We start from the raw sequence: 19,942 nt of genomic DNA on the forward strand, positions 1-19,942 counted from the left end.
ACCCAACCTTTTTTTTTAATTATTTTTTATTTATTTTTATTCTTAAAATGCATTATTTTGATGAGTTCATAATCGTTAAATTGAGAAAAAGTATTGGTTAAATTACATTTAATTCATTATTAATACAAATTTATATAAATAGTTAAGTTATTTTACATATCAAAATACTAGCTAATTTATAATTTAATCACTTATATATTATCATTTTATTTCATATTCTTTCAATATGAATTTCTCAACACAATTTTATGTATATGATTTAAATGATAGTTTAAAGTGATTTAACATAGAAAATGAATAATTTTTCTATAATATTTTTAATCCATAAAATTAATTATATATGTATAAAATCCTGGAGGAATTAAATTAAATAATTATTTGCTTACCAATGTGATTTTTTTATGATTTATTATATTACTTTAAGGTGATATGTTTCGTAAATTAATAAAATTTAATAGTTACTTCATATAAAATATAAATGATTAAATTTATTTAGTATTTAAGAATATAAAAGATACTTATATGTTGTTACTAGTAAAATAATTTTTTAGGAATTTTTTTATTTGAAAAACGATATTCAAAAAGTATGTGTGTGGAAAGCATAATATATTAATGGACCTGAAAGTAACATCATTTTAAAGTTTTAGGAGAAAAAGTAATTTTCAAAAGTTGAAGGACTAAATTATAAATTGGTTGACACTCGGCAGTCAGACATTACTCATTTTCTGCACATGGGTTGGATTTTTTTTTCCTTGCCTCCAGTAAAGATAAGAAAAAAAAGTGAGAAAGGAAGGAAAAAAAAAAAAAAAGAGAAGGGGTGAGGAAGGAAGAAGGAAGAAAAGAAAAGGAGAAAAAGAAAGAAAAAGAGGAAGAGAACGAGAGAAAGTAGAGTTCTAACCTTTATTTTCTTAGAGGATTAACCAAATTTCGCTAGGAAATGAGGTTTGCGGTGAGAAATGGTAAATTTTAGAGAAATAAATAAATAGTTTTACTTAAAGAAAGAAAGTAGATTTCAAAGTAAAATTCTATTTTTAACATTTTTTTTAGATTACGTGGATGATTGTAAGTATCTTAAATTCTTGAAATATTTTTTTTAGATTATGTGGATGATTGTAAGTATTTTTAATTCTTGAAACATTTTTAAATAAGGTACATTTTAATTTCTATAAATTTTTTTTGAATTTAATTAATATATTTTTAATTTTTAATTTTATTGAGATTTAACAAATTCAAAAATATTCTTTTGAATATATCAAAAGGATTTCTTTTTAATAGATAAATTTTCTATGAATTTTATTATTATTATTATTATTATTATTATTATTATTATTAATGTTATTAATATCATTTATAAAAAAAAATAATTCACTTAAAAATGAGTTTTAAAAGAAATGAGTTTATTTTGAGTTGAAAAGTTATATTAATGCATTCTCATTATGTAAAATATGTCAGTGAGGAAAAACAGACTATATTATATATATATATATATTTCACAAGCCACAACCTTGAAGAAGAATCATTGATGTCACTTTAGAATATAATTTTTGGAGAAAGCGCATTATATTTCATTTGATATGATAAACTGTATGATCCCTTTCTACTATAGATGGAAATAGCAGTCGTTAAACCATACATCTTTAACCATGCTTCCAATTGCAAAGGTATATTTTATACATGTAATTAAGGCACAGGTGTTAACATATGAGTATTATATTCATATTTGAACATGATAAGGTCCCAAGCTCCCACTATGAAAGCCCACAATAATTCCACATCTATCGTGCCACAGCTTTTTCCATTCAGTCACTGGTATCTCTCGTTTTACAAGCCCAAGACACGGCGACACCAAGTAATAATGGCTACTGATCTCCCTCAAACGCTGGGCAAAACCCTCCCAGATGCCTGGGACTACAAAGGCCGCCCAGCCGAGAGCTCCAAAACTGGCGGCTGGGGAAGTGCTGCCATGATTCTAGGTAACTTAATTAACGCCTCCCATATGAAAGCTTTCTCTTCTCCTAGATTTCCTCTTTCTTGACTTATTTTCTCTGTAACTCTAGCTTATTTATATACATACTTGGGATTTTATTGTTTTCTTAGGGGGAGAGGCTTGTGAGAGGCTTACTACATTAGGTATCGTTGTTAATCTGGTGACTTATTTGACGGGTACTATGCACCTGGGAAATGCTACCTCTGCCACTACAGTCACCAACTTCCTTGGAACCTCTTTTATGCTGTGTTTGCTTGGCGGCTTTATCGCTGACACTTTTCTTGGAAGGTTTGATATTGAGTTTCTTGCGCTCCTTGCTCTTGTATATTTTTGTGATATCTTTCTTTTCTTTTTCCTTTGTACCAAAATTTGGAGTTGACAACTATCTTTCTTTTGTTATTTCTCTTATTTTTGACAGGTATCTCACCATCGCCATCTTTGCCACCGTGCAAGCAATGGTAATTAAGGCCACCAACCCCTATTTAAACAGTTTTATTTGGTGACCAAAGAATGAAACAAGAAAAAATTTGTCCTTTTCTTTCTTGGAAAGATAATAAAACAAAAACATACACTGAAAAACGAAAGCCATGGAGCACCAACCCTGCCTCTCCCCTTTACCTGCACCTGAAGTTTGTGGGTGCACGTTCTTTACATTTTTCTTTTCTTTTTAGACAATACAGCACCAGTTTTTGGTCATGATGATAAAAATATTCTTCCTTATTATTATTATTATTATTATTATTATTATTTTATTTTTTTGTAGGGTATCACAATCTTGACCATCTCAACCGCAATCCCAAGCTTGAGGCCACCAAAATGCGTAAACGACACCGGTTGCATTCCTGCAAACAGCAAGCAAATGACAATTCTATACTTAGCCCTATACATGTACGCCCTGGGCACCGGAGGTCTCAAATCAAGTGTCTCGGGCTTTGGTTCGGATCAATTTTACGAGACAGACCATAAAGAGAGAAAACAAATGGCAAGCTTCTTCCATTGGTTCTTCTTCTTGATAAACATTGGCTCACTGGGTGCAGTTACAGTTCTTGTATACATACAAGATAATATAGGGAGAAGGTGGGGGTATGGCATATGTGCTTGTGCTATTGTGCTAGGCCTAATCGTGTACCTATCAGGCACAAGGCGATACCGGTTCAAGAAATTGGTAGGTAGTCCATTGACACAGATTGCCACTGTGTTTGCGGCTGCTTGGAGGAAAAGTCACTTGGAAATGCCTTCAGATCCATCATTTCTTTACGATGTTGATGTTATTGAAGGGGGACACAAGAAGAAGCAACAACTTCCCCACAGCAATCAATTCCGGTTAGTCTTTTATTGAACCTAGCTAGCTACTTCAACCAACTTTAGCAACTCCTTTTCTTTATTTATTTTCCTTTTTTTTTTTTAACGTTGTTGAATTTACATTAATATGGAAAGATTTCAACTAGCTAGGAGAGACTAACTTTAGTACAAATGATCGCAGTATGGACTAATAATTAATTAGGGTAGTTGGCAGTATGCTTAAGTAATTATCCGTCCATGTGGGTCACTCTTGTGGATATACATATATAATGTGTTGGTGCTAGCCAATCTGAATGCATAATTATTGTTCTCATATTCTTAAATTAGAGTCTAGACATAGACTGCCTCTGTGAAAATGGACAACAAAATTTGTTTTGTAGTTCCGAGTCTGTGTGCTATGTACAAGCCGAAACCAGTTATTGCTACAAATGAAAAGAGGTGCGTCATATTTATGTGGTCATTTTTTAACTTGTTCTCTGTTTAGCTATCGGAGGACAAAATAGCTCTCATTTAGGTTAGCATAACAGTAGAGTATCATGTGCCCAATGACTTAATTGGAATCAGAGAATATATATATATATATATATCATATTCTTCGCTAGCAAGCTAAAAGCCTAAAACTATCACATTTGCCATCTGACTTGAGCCAGCTAGCTAGCCCCCCAAATCTTGATAGCTTCAGCCCCAAAATCCCATGTAAAGACCTTATAGTCCCAAATAATTTGAATATTTCTTCTCATATTCAGTGAGATCAATTGGGAGGTGCTTGTGTTTTGGTTTTCTTTTTTTTTTTTTTTTTTTTGGAGGGGGGGGTTGTGTGGGGGGATGACAGGATTTGTTGAAATTTATAGATTCTTCACCTAATTTTTGGTCACCGTAAATATAGTACTACAAAATATTGTAAACTGAAGGCCAGTTTATGTCTCCAAATCGATCCTCAAGGGTATTGCCTTCAGTTCACACCTTCCCCTGCTATAACTCACGGACACAAGAATTCTTGAACATATAAAATTTATTGAATATGTGCACTGTTTATCGCTGTCTAATTATAGAAGTTTTTATAACCTTCTCCCTGCAGGTTTTGGCCTGACATGTGACCGAGATGACATAAAAGAACAAACGACAAAACATATTTATTAGTCATTATAGGACCCACCAATTATTTCCTGCTAGGTTCATGGGTGTTTATCTTGCAGTTTTTTTTTCTTTTCTAATCTCTTCTTTAATTATGTATCTTGACTTATGATTTACTTTAATGGTGCAGTTTCCTGGATAGAGCAGCCATGAAGGATCCAGAAATCAACGTGGTGAACAAGTGGAATCTAGCAACTCTAACAGACGTTGAGGAAGTGAAAATGGTGCTTAGAATGTTACCCATTTGGGCTACCACTATTATGTTTTGGACGGTGTATGCCCAAATGACTACATTTTCTGTGTCACAAGCAACTACCATGGACCGTCACATTGGAAAATCTTTCCAAATACCTGCAGCCTCCCTAACAGTGCTCTTTGTTGGTAGCATTCTCTTGACCGTGCCAGTTTATGACAGGCTTATAGTTCCTGTTGCTAAAAAAGTTCTCAAGAAACAACATGGGCTAACCCCCTTGCAACGCATAGCTGTGGGTTTGGTCTTCTCCATTATTGCAATGATAGCGGCAGCACTCTGTGAATTAAAGAGGTTGAGAGCCGCAAGATCACATGGTTTGACCAACGATCCAACGGCTGAGATCCCATTAAGTGTGTTCTGGCTGGTCCCTCAGTTTTTCTTTGTGGGTTCTGGTGAAGCATTTACATATATTGGGCAGCTTGATTTCTTCCTAAGGGAGTGCCCTAAAGGAATGAAGACAATGAGCACAGGGCTGTTTTTGAGCACTCTTTCACTAGGATTTTTCTTTAGCTCTTTGTTGGTTACTGTAGTGCACAAGGTGACAGGACACAAGCCATGGCTAGCAGATAATCTGAACCAAGGGAAGCTTTATGATTTCTACTGGCTATTGGTCATTTTGAGTGCTTTGAATTTTGTTATATTTTTGGCTTGTGCTAAATGGTATGTCTACAAGGACAAGAGACTTAGCTGAGGTAGGCATTGAACTGAAGGAACTTGATGAGCATGCAATGCACTGAAGGAATTTTTTTTTTTTTTGGACAAGACTTTTGCTTTCAATAATTTTGTATCTACCAAGTGTATGAATAGAAGCAAAAGATGAACAAGATGTTTAACTTTTTGATAAAGCAAAAATAAAGAAATATATTTGTATACATGACTAGAAAAATCATAATCAAAGTCTAAATGAATTGAAGAAACCAATGAAGTAGATCAAACTGGCGCGCTTAGGAACAGATCAGTACATGAAAACAAAAATCAAGGACCAACAATTGGAGACAAGGAAAGATTGTTCAAAATAATTTTTCACGTAATTGGCAACCTGTCCCATCTAGTCATTGTCATCTTTAAAATTCCACTTGGATAAAGATCGAAATTCCATCCATTGAGAACTGAAGGCCAAGGCTATTCTAATAGTAATGACAAGAAACATGATTGAACATGCCCAGACATGCAAGCAACTAATGTGATCATATGATTGCCAGCGAGACCACTTATGCAACATTTTTTTAGCACATATAATTAGAAAATGTTGTTGATCTGACGAGATCTGATCGAATAACATTACTGTTTTTCTCTAATATCCGCAAACATCGTTGTCTAAAACAAATTAGAACAAAAATCCCATTTTGTGAATTGGGTCAAAAAAGACCAAAAAACAATGTGATTGAAACGTTCCTTAAGCAGATGGAATTAAAGGGCCATTAATTAGTAATTACCCGCAACTTGTGCATTAAACAAATGAGTAAATGGCCACTTGATTGATTCCATTTCTCATCAGCAATCATTAAAGGTGTCTTCCAAATCCATGCAAATGCAGAGATGACAAGTAGGACTTGAGCAAAATATGTCATTATCTTCAAGGGAAAGTGGAATCATATTGTGGCTTTGAAAGAAATCCATCGCCATGCGGAATGTGATAAAGTAACCCCTAGTCCTACGTTGCCAGAGAGACATCACACGCTTTTGGTGGGATGTCAATTCCTATATCCAAATCAGGAACAGTAGATTATGTCTTCTTTAATGTAAATGACCAAAATGGTTGATTGGAGGGAGGGACCACCAAATAAACTCTTTTTTTTTTTTTTTTTGAAATTGCCACCAGTTAAACTTCTTAATCTTGATAAGATGCAAGTACTAGAATTTCCTCTTCTTTTGCGCACTTGCCATTGCTAGTTACAAGTTAAGAGGCTTTGAAAGGGAGTGGGTGCGGTCTCATGGTTTAAACTTTTGATTTTTCTATATTCAGGGGCCATGGTTCGATTCCGTTTGAAAAAAAAAAAGATGAAAGACAGTGTTCAATATGGGTAATTCCTTTTAAATTAAGGCCCCACCCTATATATCTTTCTTTTTACAAAATCACTGTCAATTACAAATCGTGAAAGTAGCTAATTTTTGAATCATGATAATGATACATTTCCTTTTTCCTTTTCTTTTTTTCATTTATTTCTAGCAAAGAAATACAAATAAATATCAAAATAAAATTATCAGCTGCTAGCCAGTACAATTCAAGGAACTACACAAGAGAGAAACTACATTACACAAACAACATCCCTACAGCAGACAATTAGAAATAATATGCTACAAAGAAATATTATCCTCTGTAAAATGAAAAAATGACTTTCTTCACTCGCTGGAAAACTTGCCGCCTTGGACCAGGATCTTGTAAGTGGCTAGAATCCGGAAGCCACACCAATTAATGCGCACAGCGTCTCTGTGACAGTTCTTTCTGCTGGATATCAGAAAGTTTGCATGAGATGAGATCTAAAAGAAATGGTCAAAATAGCACCCTTTTGTTTATTACCATTATAACTGAGTCAAAATCTAAACTACAACCAGATGGCACAGTGGTGGTGAATACGGATTGCAGCTAGTCCACAGAAACAAGTGCAGTTCATTGAATTTCATGACTCAGACAAATGAATACTACCTCCTATTCAGGCTCTAATTAACATTTCATAATGAAAAAAGAATCAATGTTTTTCAGTCCCTTTCATAACAAACATGCGCCAAGATGAATCTACTATTACAAAGCAACACAATATGATGATCTGTGGTTTTAAGAAAGTTAAAAAGTGCAGTTTTCCAGAAGGGTAGATACCTAAATAAAAGTCAAGACCCTTCAAAGGATTGTGCAATATCTTCGTTGAATTCACCAAAAATATTTGGGCATCCCTCCCAATTTCCCTGTTCTCGTGCTTCCCAGTAACCACCAGCATAGTAGAAAGGTCCATCTTCACCTTCTCTCTGAAACCACCTGGGCTTCCATCCATGCTCTTGTAATTTCCTCGACTGCATAGGATATAGAGAAAGTACAATGATCACTATTCTACTGATTTCATTCAACATTCAGGATTTAATACTTCACTAGACTGTCACTGGTTACTCAACTAATTTCACTTTGCAATATTGAGGTTTAGCCATATACATAAATTAGGTTGCCAACATAACCCCAATCAAGTAGTTATGCATATTGTCAACATTATAATTCAACTTGATCTGCAATCATGTGTTGTTTATAATTATGTCAAGAAATAAAAAGCTGTCAGATGTACCATTCTTTGCCGCTTCTCCAACCGTTGTTTCTCTGCATTTGCCTTCTCATATTCCCCATTCTCCAGATGCCGTTGGTCTGGTCTAAGCCTGGAATCCGTAGGTGGGAGCTTCTCCTTAATCCGTGATCAAATACCCGGGATCAGACATGGCTATAAAAAACAATTAGAGATGCATAAGAGAAAAATGAAATTGCATAGTAGCAATTTTATTTAATACATCATCTCTACCTTCAGTCCAGGTGTTAATTCATTCAGAGTGATCGCAAATGACGTTAAATTGTACCGAGTGACATTAGGAGGTGGCTTTGTACTTTTCCAAAGCAAGGTGGCACTAGATGAGGAATTGAAATCTTTTGTCTTGCTACTCCCATCGCCTTCAGTATAATACATGCTGTCATCCCACTTCCCAAATAATGTAGCAACTTTTTTCCCCGAGACATCTTCAACAAACCCATTAACCTATGTAGATATAAGCATTAGAAATAAAATTGAATAATGCATCAGATAAATAACTCAGACAAGCCATGCTGTATCCTATTAAGTGAAATTGCATGTAAACCTAACAAGCGTGGAGATTTATCACGCCAGTACAGAGCATTTGGCAAAATTCATAAGATTAAATACTTCCATTCATCAATTTTCAAACAAATAAGCAAAATTTGACACAAGTAGGATTACTGACCTGGTGAGGATTTCTGTCTAGAATTGATTGTTCTTTGAACTTGAGTTTGCATGAATATTGTCGATTTCCACGTATATGCATTATTCCATGGTGATCACAATACACTTTACCGAGGATAAGATTGTAAATCGTTGTCGTCACCTGACAAACAATTGAACCCATTCAATACAAAAGCACTATACGAAAGAAAAAGGCAGAAGATTGAAAGAATTTAGTCCTGCCTGAGCACAATCCTCCAGCAGTATATACCTTGCTCCATTGAAATATTTCACCATCATCAAACTCCAGGGTCAGAACTCCAACAGGATCAAGCTGAATTGACCGACCCCAAAATTTTGTGCGGAGGTTGCTATCAGCTGAAAACTTCCACCCTCTACCTTCACAGTGGCAGGCAATGAGAGTTGGGTGATGACTAACCTGTTTTAACTCAAATAACATTGAAACATATGTGTCAGAAGACCAGCATTCATGACCAGTGTCATTAAATTGCCATCATGTATCATGGCACATCCTAAGTATTACTCAAAGAATGCTTCAATATTTTGCAATTAAAATTTCATTTCATCATTTTTGTGAAGAACTTTAGAAAATGCATCAAAATTTCCCTTCATAGGAGAATCTCTTCCCATCTAAGCCTGCATGTGACTAAAAACATGTAGTTCTCTTCCATGTGTTGTATTTGTGGCATTTGATTCTCCCTGTGAGAAAAAGTTAGGCACACCCTTTTGCTTTCTAGAATCACCCAGAGGACTCGAACCCAAAACATGTTCTCCTAAATGTTTCCGCATTTCATTTACTTCCAGTCTCTGCCAAAGAAGCTATCCTGATCTTTCATACCTGGATTTTTAAATTTTAATCCTACGGATTTAGAGAATATCCTTTGTTTAGTACAGAATTAAAATCCTAGGAATTGAAGATTAATTGCAAACAATTAAAAAATATGATAAAATTTTCTTCTCATTAATATGAAATGGCACCACCTACAAGGAAATTTAAATCCCTCATTTTGAGGGGATTTGAGCGGAGGGATGATTTGGTAAAATCCATTCATTCCTTCTTTAATTATCTAAACCAAATGATGAATTTTGTCCAACTCCATGGATTTCACTAATTCCCTCATTCATCTTGCTTCAAATCATTGTTATCACTATTTGTTGAAACAAAAGAAAGAACGTCAAGCACAGCTTAATTTCCATACCGTCAACTTAAGTTCATAATAATTACTACTGACCTTCTCAGAGAAGAAACGAACTCCTCTATCAGGAAAGTCAGCTTCATAAGTTTCTCCAAGCAAAGGATTGAAGGGTTTGCAGTGCCTGCCTTCAGAAGAAGCATATCCAGAAACAGCAAATGCAGAAACATATACGATCCTCAGGAGACTATTTCCCTAAAAAGTACAAAACCCAGAGGAACATAAAATCAGAATTGATTAGCAATCAAATGAAACTCTGTTCATGAAAATTTTTTTGTACAAAACATGCCAAAGAACCTTTATAAGGGAAGGAATTGGGAATAATAATTCAATTATTTTATTGCATGCTTGACAATTTATGTTCCCACGTTTTGCCTTCCTATTAACATAATTTTACAGCTATTCTGAAAGTGGCTAAAACAAACATCTATCAGGCAAAATAGTAACAATTCAGCATCATTATAAGGTATCACTACCAAATAGTAAAGAAAATAGAAAATAAGGCAATTTGTCAAAATCCTTAAATTCACTTTTATATTCAAATATTTGAAGTACTTACAAGCATATAACTAGTTGTTACCAAAAGTGTATGCACCTTATTAAAGTTTTAATTTGAAACAGAATGGAATCCACCAATCTCCATTGATGCATGCCCCTTGAGTTATTTACCATCTCTTATAAAACATTTGAATGTGCACAAACATATCTCCTGGGGATCTCCTATAAAGATCAAGCATGGCAAGAAAGCAGAGGAGGAAACACACATACACAAAATGAAAAAACGAAAACAAAAAGCAACAACAAAATATTTTTAACTAGACCAATATTAATATACATACTGCATCATAAAGGGGCGAAATGTTCATTTGAATCAAGACCCACAATATGTAACAAACCAAGAACTGTATGGAAATCTTACTCCTTTTCCATATTCATATGCTTGGTCCAAAAGATAAGAATACTCCAAGTCCTCAAAGCACTTCTGAAGAGATGATATTGGTTCATTGAAGTAAACAGGGAGACAAACTCGTGTGAGATCCTTCCCCACATTGTCTTTGATCATAGACCACAGACTAACCCCTTTCTCCTTCTCAACTGGGTCAGGAAGCTTCTTTCGCCTTTCAATGTGTGGATATCCAGAATGACAAAGTTGCATCTTGGCAAGCATCTTCTCCTCATTATCAATTTGATTGTGTTCCCTGTGTTTCTCACACTGACTGGCAGCTTCTTTTATTGATCCATGAATAACTGTAGGTTCAGTAAAATACTCTTTTGTATCGTAAAAGGAGACCTCATCTTCTTCTGACACTTCCTCAAATTCTTGTTTCTCAATATCATCAGATGATTCTGTAGTGCTACATTCTGAAATCCAAAAAATAAAAATGGATAATGAGAATTAAGAGTGCAGGCCAAAAAGCCAAAATATAGTCATTGATGCATCTTGAAAGAGCAGGAAACAAAATTAACAAACTATGGCTACAAAATTTTGTGCAATGACAAATTTTCATATGCTAAATTTAACGAACCAAAACTATAGGGACTAAAACAGAAAACCAAAATGAAGGTCATGGTCATTTTCCGTATAAACTTCAAATAAGTATACCTAGCACACTTTGAATTTGCTCTATGATAAAGCAGTGACAAGGAAATTTGATAGATCCAAAATCAACAAAATTAACAAGAAGCTGAAGTAATTCATGCTTGTACCACTTAATTTTCCACGCCCTAAACTTGAAAATTCATGCTTTGTCAATTGAAATTCACCATCTGGAATTCCAGATGTTTCAGCTTCAATATTGGCCGCCTGCATAAGCAAAGGAAAGATTCTTGACATTCAATTCATATGATTCAAGTTTATTTGAGAAGTAATATAATTTACAAAATGACAGTTAGAGCAGTGGATATTATGATGAAAATGAAACCGCATAACAGAAAACACATATGATGAGAAACATAAGTTGTACAACAAAATGTTTCAGCAAGTGCATAAATATGACTGAGCCAATTATTAGAATGCTGATAATTTTCATATAAAATTTGTCAAAGAATGTATATGACAAGCAATTCCAGGATAAAAATCTTATGTCGCTAACAGTTCATCACAAATGCTAAGGCAATTTAATGTCTTGAAAAACTTTCCAAATATGCCTATGTTCAGCAGAACACAGTAGCTAATTCTTACTACTAATAAGTTAATGAATATAATTATTAAGTGATTCATTAGCACTGTTCCCTACTTTCCAAATAACCAATTACAAGAACAGAAGGAATCTGATTTTCTATGTGATTGGCAGAAATAGCGCCTGTAACTGGGAAATCTGTTTGCATAACAGGTAAAGAGAAACCTCAATAATTCTTATGCACATTTTTCAATTTAAAAGCCCACATGTACTTGTAGTCAATTTAAAAACATAGATGATTGAGTAAAGCCAAAAGGATGTCCTCAAGAAACGGGACCTGAATATTTTATCTAGTGGAAAGCTAGGATCTGTTTTGAATGCCTAAAGATAGGCTAGATATTAGAAAAAGCAAGTTGTTATCACATTAAGCATGCCCAAACTTCCTTGAAAACCAACCACCTGCAGGGTAGATGATTGGACTTCGAGAACATAATTGGGAAAAAAAAATTAATAATAATAAAGAAACAAGAAAAACGAAATGCAACATTCACTTCAGCCAGGGAACTTTTAGACTTGAAAATGCAACTTAAAGAAACGAATGTCATTTGTAAAAGAAATCAAAATTGTTCAGAAGGGATGGAAAAGATATCTAACCTCAGCCTGAATGGGCCAAATTTTATGGACGAAATTATTGTTTGAGATAGAGATAGTAAACAATGTGAAACTAGAAATGGAAATTTGAAAACTCCAACTTATGGTCGGAGACATGAAAAACCTTGAAAATAATCAGTGGTTGAATATGTCATTTATCAGCAGGCAGAATTGAAAATTTATATGAAAAAACAAATAAAAAGGCCCTGCAAATGCATTAAACAACTTAACTACTAAAATACAATGAATTAACAAGAACAAGCAATATTTGAACAACCGTAGCAAAAAAATATTTTCATTGATTAACCTAATATAACCTATTACCATTAGCCATCTATAAAAACATTTAACAGACTTGGTCAATCTTACTAGTTTAAACTTCATATTGATCGGAAGTGTGAGTATTAGGTGTTTTTGGCCTTGATACAAAAGATCATAAAAACATATATCTATAATATCATATGTTTTGAAAATATCCTAATGCTGCCAAATATATATCAGTGGCTAAATAAGAGGTTTCATCTTTGAGAAATTTATGAGAGAAACAATAGGAAACACGACTTCAATATTATTGTGGTCCAAAATGATTAAAAAAAAATGGTATTACATGAAATCAACAGACAACCAAATGAAGACGCATGAGAGAAAAGGCTAAACCTGTCATGTTGATGCGTAATAAAAGATCAGTAAGAACAGCTACAAAGACTTGAGACAAGTAGAAGTGGTTAATGAAAATTGCACACAAGAAAAGAATCTGATTTAGAATTGAGTAAAAACATTGCCTTGAATGATAAAAAAATTTAGAGAAGAAAAAGTTTCATATATGGCCACAAGTATTTATGAAAAGGTTTTGTTTCCTGATTGCAGAAGTGGTCCACTTGAATTTATCACATCCACCCCTCAAATCAATTTATAGTTTTAAAATTAAAACGGAAAATGCAATGAGAATTTAATCAATCTGCATTAGATTAAAACCCCATCCAAAAGAAAAATTAATTGACTAAAGATCTTTGGAAGGATGTCTGCATCAACAAATCATAACAGTTACAAAGTTACCTCTAATTGCCTCAATGTGTCTAGCAAATTGGAGCGTTCCTCGCAAAGTAATTTAAGTTGTCCTTGTATTTCGGAGAATTCAGACAGCATGATCTGCTCACAATCCTTGACTAGGTTCTCAATGACACCCTCTTCAAGTAAGCGCTTTTTAAGCCTTTCTGTTGAAATAGACAAATCTTTTGGTACAAGGGAGAAACTATCATTTAGTGATCTTGATGGAAAGAGGCTCCTGGTTGAGACCAAAGCTTGTATCCAAGCCACCCTATCTCCTTTTGAATCAGTTCTCAGATGAAGTGTCTTCGTAGCTGTAAATATGTAAAATCGCCTATCATCGGACTTGCTCTCTCGGAATGACGAGATCTGCTATAGAAATTGAGAAAGCTCCTCATAAATATTTGCAAGAATTGCATTTGTTACAAATTAATAATAATGTGCTAACATAGATAAACATAAGGGAATAAATGTATGAATGAAAGTTCAAATTTTTGGATAAGTAGCATATTACTATCCAATGACAGGCATGCCCAGAAGAGAAACCATTAAACTAGAACTAAGTTTATCCACAGGTCACCAAGAAACCAACCCAAGCGAAAGCAAAAACAATTCTTTAGCTCAAACACCACCACTAAGGTTTAAAGCTCCAAATAAGACGTTCTATGAAGTCCCCGTTGTAGAACCCCAAAAGAACCCAGTATTCTCGAGTGATCAAAACTCAAAACTGCCCAGAAAGAACATGAGATTGAAATCAGCATTCGGATCTCGAAATTAAAAAAGAATATGCTTATAATACTCGCAGTCGCAGAAATATCCTTAATCATATCCAGCATAGCAAATGAGGCGTAATGAATCAAGCGCCACCTACTAGTCTCGAAGTCTCCAAAATCTTTTTTTTTTTTCCTTTATTTATTTCGTCACTAAAGATGCTATAGAATAAAACCCAGAGTCATAGCCCGAAGAACACTGTTCATTAAAAAAAAATAAAAAACAAAGGTATCTTGAAACACTATCAAAGAAAAATAATAATCAAAGCCAGCAACGAACGAAACCCCGTTTCATAACTTGAGAGAAACACACTCCACACCATCCCTACCGTTTGATGGCTTCGCTGTTCAAAGTTTCTTCTCCGCCAACCGTTTGATTAGATAACTGTTCATAGAACTTAGAAAAGAAAACAGAAAATAAAGAGGATGAAGACGAAATACCCAAAGCCAAAACCTAAAAAGATTGCAAAGAAACACAGTAGGAGATACAAATGCCTTGAAGTAAACAAATACCCCGGAAGTTGACAAGTAAAATTTTTGGATTAGATTAAATTAGATTTAGATGGGATGGGAATCTGAGAAAGATTGGAAGACAACTGGTCAAAACCTGAAAAAAAAAAAATCAGGGCAAGAAATTGAAGGATCATCTGAGATAGCTCAAATCCATCCACTCAAAACCAATGATGTGACCTCAGCTGAATACCTAAACCTACAGCGTCCCCTACCTTAGCAACCCTCACACCCACAAACCAACCTGCTGATGTGACCCACTTAACATTAACAACCAGTTAAACTGTTTAAAAAAAGAAAGATATTTTTTTTTTCGAAGATTTAAAAAAAATAAGGTAAAGAGAGAAAAGATGAAATTGAAATCACCGTAAAAAGAAGGTAAAGAGATGAATAAAAATTAAAAACCTTTTGGGTTTTGGCCGCTGATAGAGCACACTCTGAGCAATGCAAGAAACCTGCGGTTCATAACCCGCACAATTTACTCTTTCTATCTCAGGTATCAACGCCCCTCTTCGCTTATTTATGTCGACAGATACCAGAAATTAGAAAGGAAACAATTTGATCAAATTGGTAAAAACTGCAATGTCACATTTTTTATTCAAAATGTTTCCCGTCTTGGCAAAACTTTCCCCAATACTGCCAAAAATTCATAAAAACTAACGCTTCCATGTCCAGATCGCACTGCTAACTCTCTCTCTCTCTCTCTCTCTCTCTCTCTCGCTCGCTCGGATCATTTCCCGGTTTCTCCTGTCAATTTTAATTTTCTTTTTGGTGTTTGCTTTTATTTTGATTATTAGTTCTTTTTTCGAACGAATTTTGATTCTCAGTTATTAAATATACCTTTAAATGAACAATGCCAACACTTTTCTGCGGCTTCCGGCGACAACTTCCACTGTCCATCCTCGATAGCCGATTGGTAGAGATTTCTCCGATCAGTCTCACATCATCATTAGGGGTTAACAAATTCAGATTCTCAGGCCGCCGAATCTTTGAGTAAGAGAGAACGCCGTTTTTAAGTAAGAACCACCGTGATCTCCACCCCTTGCTGTAATTCGTCCACTTGTATAGCACTCCAGCTACGGTAGCCTCCGATCCCGCTGTAATCCGCCCCGCATTGCCATCAGATCCGCCGGAAAACCCAACAGGCAAGGATCTCGTCCTGGTCAACGACGCATCAGGCGACTGGTTCCCGATTCCGGGGCTCTCCAGCGAGATGCAGCAAAGCGGGTGCATTTCCTTGACCCTCATTTTCATTACCATTAGCCCCCAAAAAAAACGTCACATCAAACGAACACACTCCCTGCAAATCAAACCAACCCCAAAACCAATAAATCAAAAAACATGAATGCAAAATATACCTACAAACATAAATATACTGTAAGTGGACATAAACCTGAGCTCTTGAACTGAGAGATTCAATTAAGAGGAGATAGCCAAAAAGGAGAGAGATTTTCCACTTTCTTATTAAAAAAAGAAAAAAGGGAAAAATCTAGTTGTAGTGAAGGGGCTATATCAAGAGCACGCTTTGAACTTATGAATATATATGGCAATGGAAGAGGAAGAAGAAAAGAGAGAAGGTGGGGTAATGAAGAGCGGGAGTGGCAGAATGGTAAAATGGAAAGTTTAAGTTGATCAGAGTTGCGTTTGAGAAAAAGGAAAGGAGAAAGAAAATGATCTTTTGGTGAGATATCGCGAGATATGACGCGTGGTGTGGAACTGCTCGGACACGCATTTGTTATGGTAATTATGACTATGAATTGCTAAACACATTTAACACACTTATATGTTTTGATGATAAAAAAAAATTTAAATAATATAAAAAATAAATGAAATTTATATAAAATTACAAATGCCAAAACAAAGATATCAATAATGGAGAGACAAAGACAAACGACAAATTTTTATAAAATATATACTTAAATTTATAGGAGAAATTTTAATTTTAAAAAAAAATTTAGAAAATAAATTGTTATTTAAAAAAAATATTATAGATAAAATTTTAATTTTAAAACTTTTGAGCTGCTATGATTCAAACTCTAAGATAGTTCTACTTTTATTCAGGAAGTAACTAAATTAATTTTTTTTATATAAATATATATCTAGCGCATTAAAAAATGCCTTAAATTTTGTATTAGTTATCTCATATATTCATTTTTTATTTATTAAATATTATTTGATACTTTTTATTAATTTTTTATTTCTTAATTTTTTTAATAAATATTTCATAATAAAATTATGTAAAAATTTTTAATAAATTAATAGCTATATCTTTTAAATATTAAAATAAATAATATAACGTATAACTTTTTTAATTATTTTACATATCAATCACAATAATTATATATAATTTTATCATATGTTTATAATATATTAGTTGTATTTAATTATGTACTATAGCTAGATATAGATAGATATCCAATTAAATAGACATTTAATAATGTAATTAAATTTATCAAAATTTACGTACAATTTTATTAAAAAAATTTGAGACTCAAAACTCAATTTATTAAATTTTATTTCTCATACTCAAATTTAACTCCGTTAAATATTTAAAATATTTAAATTAATTCAGCCTAACTTAACTAAATTATCAGTATAAATTAAAAGAAATCTTTAGTATTTGCAAATTTAAACTTAATAAGTTTGAGCTGATATTTTAATTTAATATTTAAAGCAATATTTATTATTTAAATACAATATATAATATAAAATATATTTAAAATTATGTAAAAATTAAATACTTAATTAAATTTGTCAACTAGAGTATTATAATATTTAAACTTGCTTAATTAATTATTTAAATTATTTGAGTTGAGACTCGAATTGCATTTATTCATTTACACTTATAAAATTAACCTATTAAGTTGATTAAAATTAAATCGTTAATGAACCCAGTGGAATTCATTCAACAAATGAGTTGCGGATGAAATGAGAATTCAGTTATCCAATATATCTATATTGAATTTAAATTGAGGAATTCAAAATGAAATAGCAACAAAAATGAAGGAGAAGAGAAGAGGAAAAGAAGTGGGGGACCTCTAAAATAGGGTTGGCGGTATAGCGACACGAGTTGCAGTTCTCTCTCAATGTTCATTGCTGACAAATTTCATCTTTCTTTGCAATAACTTTACTTTTACCCAAAACTTAACCCATTGTTTGGATTCAAGGAGGTAAAAAAAAAAAAAAAAAAAGGCATTTCTCAACTACTTGTATTGGACTCAAAGGATTTCCTTGGAGATTGAAAGTTGAATTCTTTGATCAAATATATTTGCACAAATTTGTTTGGTGAAAGTGACAAATCGATGCGTACAATAAATTTCATTATCGAAATTTGGGGCCGGAGATCCAAATAGCATGGCAAAGTTTACGCCAGAAAAGCAAGTGTCTAATCCCTTTTTTTATTATCAAATTTCATGGGAAATAGCAAACTCTGTTTCAACAAACATTGTCATGTGATATGGGAATGAATCAAAGCCACAACCCATTTTCAACATTAAAACAAACTAGTTACTTTTCCCATTGATTCATAGATTCAATATAAAAACATAAAGAATTTTAACTCTAAAAATATTCAATAATAAACTCTTTTAATTGGCATAAATTCTAAAATAAATAAAATTATATCCTAGCCATTTTTCACCTCTAATATGGCAGATGATATATACAAAGAGAATTAATTAACAACAGAGAAGTGAAAACGAAATGACAATGCCAATATCTTACTAGGTGGGACTGCTACTATACAAACAGAAAGTGATAAAACTGAGGAATCCATGCAGTACGGACCATCGGAGAAAGTGGTCCGGCAGGACGTGGAGGGGCCGGAATTGGCTGTGAAACCGAGCTTCTCCCACGTGTCACTCCCATGTTCCACTTTCTTTTCTTCTCTTCGACACCCTTTTTTAATTTGGATTCCTTCATGTTCATATGGGTTATAATTTCTTCTCATTCTCATTCTCATACATCCCACCAACCTGACTTGAAATTTTAAAGCTTAATCTGCTATTACTCATCTGTTAAACTAAAGTTCGAGCCTTCACCTTTTTATTTTTCTGTTAAAAAAAAAATAAAATTTTTTTAAATACATAGGAACATTGCTAACTGAAAATACTCTGCAAATGGGCAAGAGATGCTCATATTAATGGACAAAGTTTATGATACCATTTCTAGGTTCAGTTGGACTTTGCGGCTATACCAGTCTTCTCATTATTTTTGCTTTAGGCGTTAGGTCTTGGGTCTGCACTCAGGACTGAACAATCTCAGACTAAAGCCAATCTGATCATATTCCAGGACCTGACTCTGCTTCAATCAAACTTGATCCAAAACAATCCCATACCATTTTCTTCGCCACAGTAAACCAGCTGCGTGTGGCTGATGATGAGTACTACTAAAATTGACACAATTGGAAATTGACCATCTCACCATTGGTAGGACCTTGTTGCATTTACTGAATGACAAGTCGTTTTGTGGATCTTTTTCAATACTGTGTTAAAAGAATTAATAATGTTCTTGTCTAAGGTGAGTCCAAAACACTAGTTGCAATTAGCTATTACCCATTTTTCAGAAACTGCCTTTTGTTTTATCAATTAAAGGCATTGAGAAAAGAATCTCTGTTTGTGTGTGTTTGATATGTACGTATCATCACAATTTTCTTATCTCTTAGACAATACTTATCCTTAAAATTTAGTGTTTCTTGTCTGCTGCAACCATCTTGCACTGGGTTGCACATGTTTTTGTTTTCCTTAAAAATTCAAATAAAATATATTAAATAATCCAATACCAACAATAAATATAAAGAAAGATCTCTTATTAATATGCTGAAATGGCCAAATGGGTTGGTGTTGAGATGTGAGAATCAAATATTATCCATGATTTTTGAAATAAAATGAAGATAGAAAGGAGGAAGAAATGTGATAGCTTGGCCATAATGAGCATATCAAATCCTGCAGAGTTATATGAACTAAAATATCTAAAAAAGCTTTTCAAAAAATTAAAAAATAAAAATCTAAAAGAGCAAGCAAA

At 33.6% G+C, this 19,942-nt stretch overlaps 2 protein-coding genes across 10 annotated transcripts; one reads left to right on the top strand and one right to left on the bottom strand.

Annotated features, from left to right (window-relative positions):
• Positions 1 to 1,511: 1,511 nt before the first annotated feature.
• LOC110660347 (protein NRT1/ PTR FAMILY 6.3) lies at positions 1,512 to 5,548 on the top strand. Its single transcript, XM_021818622.2, has 5 exons — positions 1,512 to 1,973; positions 2,098 to 2,275; positions 2,406 to 2,445; positions 2,751 to 3,310; positions 4,554 to 5,548. The coding sequence occupies exons 1-5, from the start codon at positions 1,727 to 1,729 to the stop codon at positions 5,365 to 5,367; spliced, it is 1,839 nt and encodes a 612-aa protein (XP_021674314.2). The 5' UTR covers positions 1,512 to 1,726; the 3' UTR covers positions 5,368 to 5,548.
• Positions 5,549 to 6,785: 1,237 nt separating this feature from the next.
• LOC110660348 (oxysterol-binding protein-related protein 2A) lies at positions 6,786 to 16,481 on the bottom strand. Of its 9 annotated transcripts, none has more exons than XM_021818630.2 (12): positions 16,314 to 16,480; positions 15,761 to 16,220; positions 13,650 to 14,009; positions 11,530 to 11,626; positions 10,742 to 11,184; positions 9,862 to 10,017; positions 8,880 to 9,047; positions 8,631 to 8,771; positions 8,177 to 8,407; positions 7,949 to 8,062; positions 7,495 to 7,685; positions 6,786 to 7,125 (listed from the first exon to the last, which is right to left on the bottom strand). In XM_021818630.2, the coding sequence occupies exons 2-11, from the start codon at positions 16,178 to 16,180 to the stop codon at positions 7,506 to 7,508; spliced, it is 2,310 nt and encodes a 769-aa protein (XP_021674322.2). In that variant the 5' UTR covers positions 16,181 to 16,220; positions 16,314 to 16,480; the 3' UTR covers positions 6,786 to 7,125; positions 7,495 to 7,505. The 9 variants fall into 9 exon arrangements, 8 of the variants coding, with proteins under 8 accessions (XP_021674322.2, XP_021674320.2, XP_021674319.2 ...); XM_021818628.2 differs by having other exon boundaries at positions 6,786 to 7,122; positions 13,650 to 14,012; XM_021818627.2 differs by having other exon boundaries at positions 13,650 to 14,012.
• Positions 16,482 to 19,942: the final 3,461 nt, after the last annotated feature.

Source organism: Hevea brasiliensis, chromosome 9 (genome assembly GCF_030052815.1).
Source record: "Hevea brasiliensis isolate MT/VB/25A 57/8 chromosome 9, ASM3005281v1, whole genome shotgun sequence".
Taxonomy (NCBI): domain Eukaryota; kingdom Viridiplantae; phylum Streptophyta; class Magnoliopsida; order Malpighiales; family Euphorbiaceae; genus Hevea; species Hevea brasiliensis.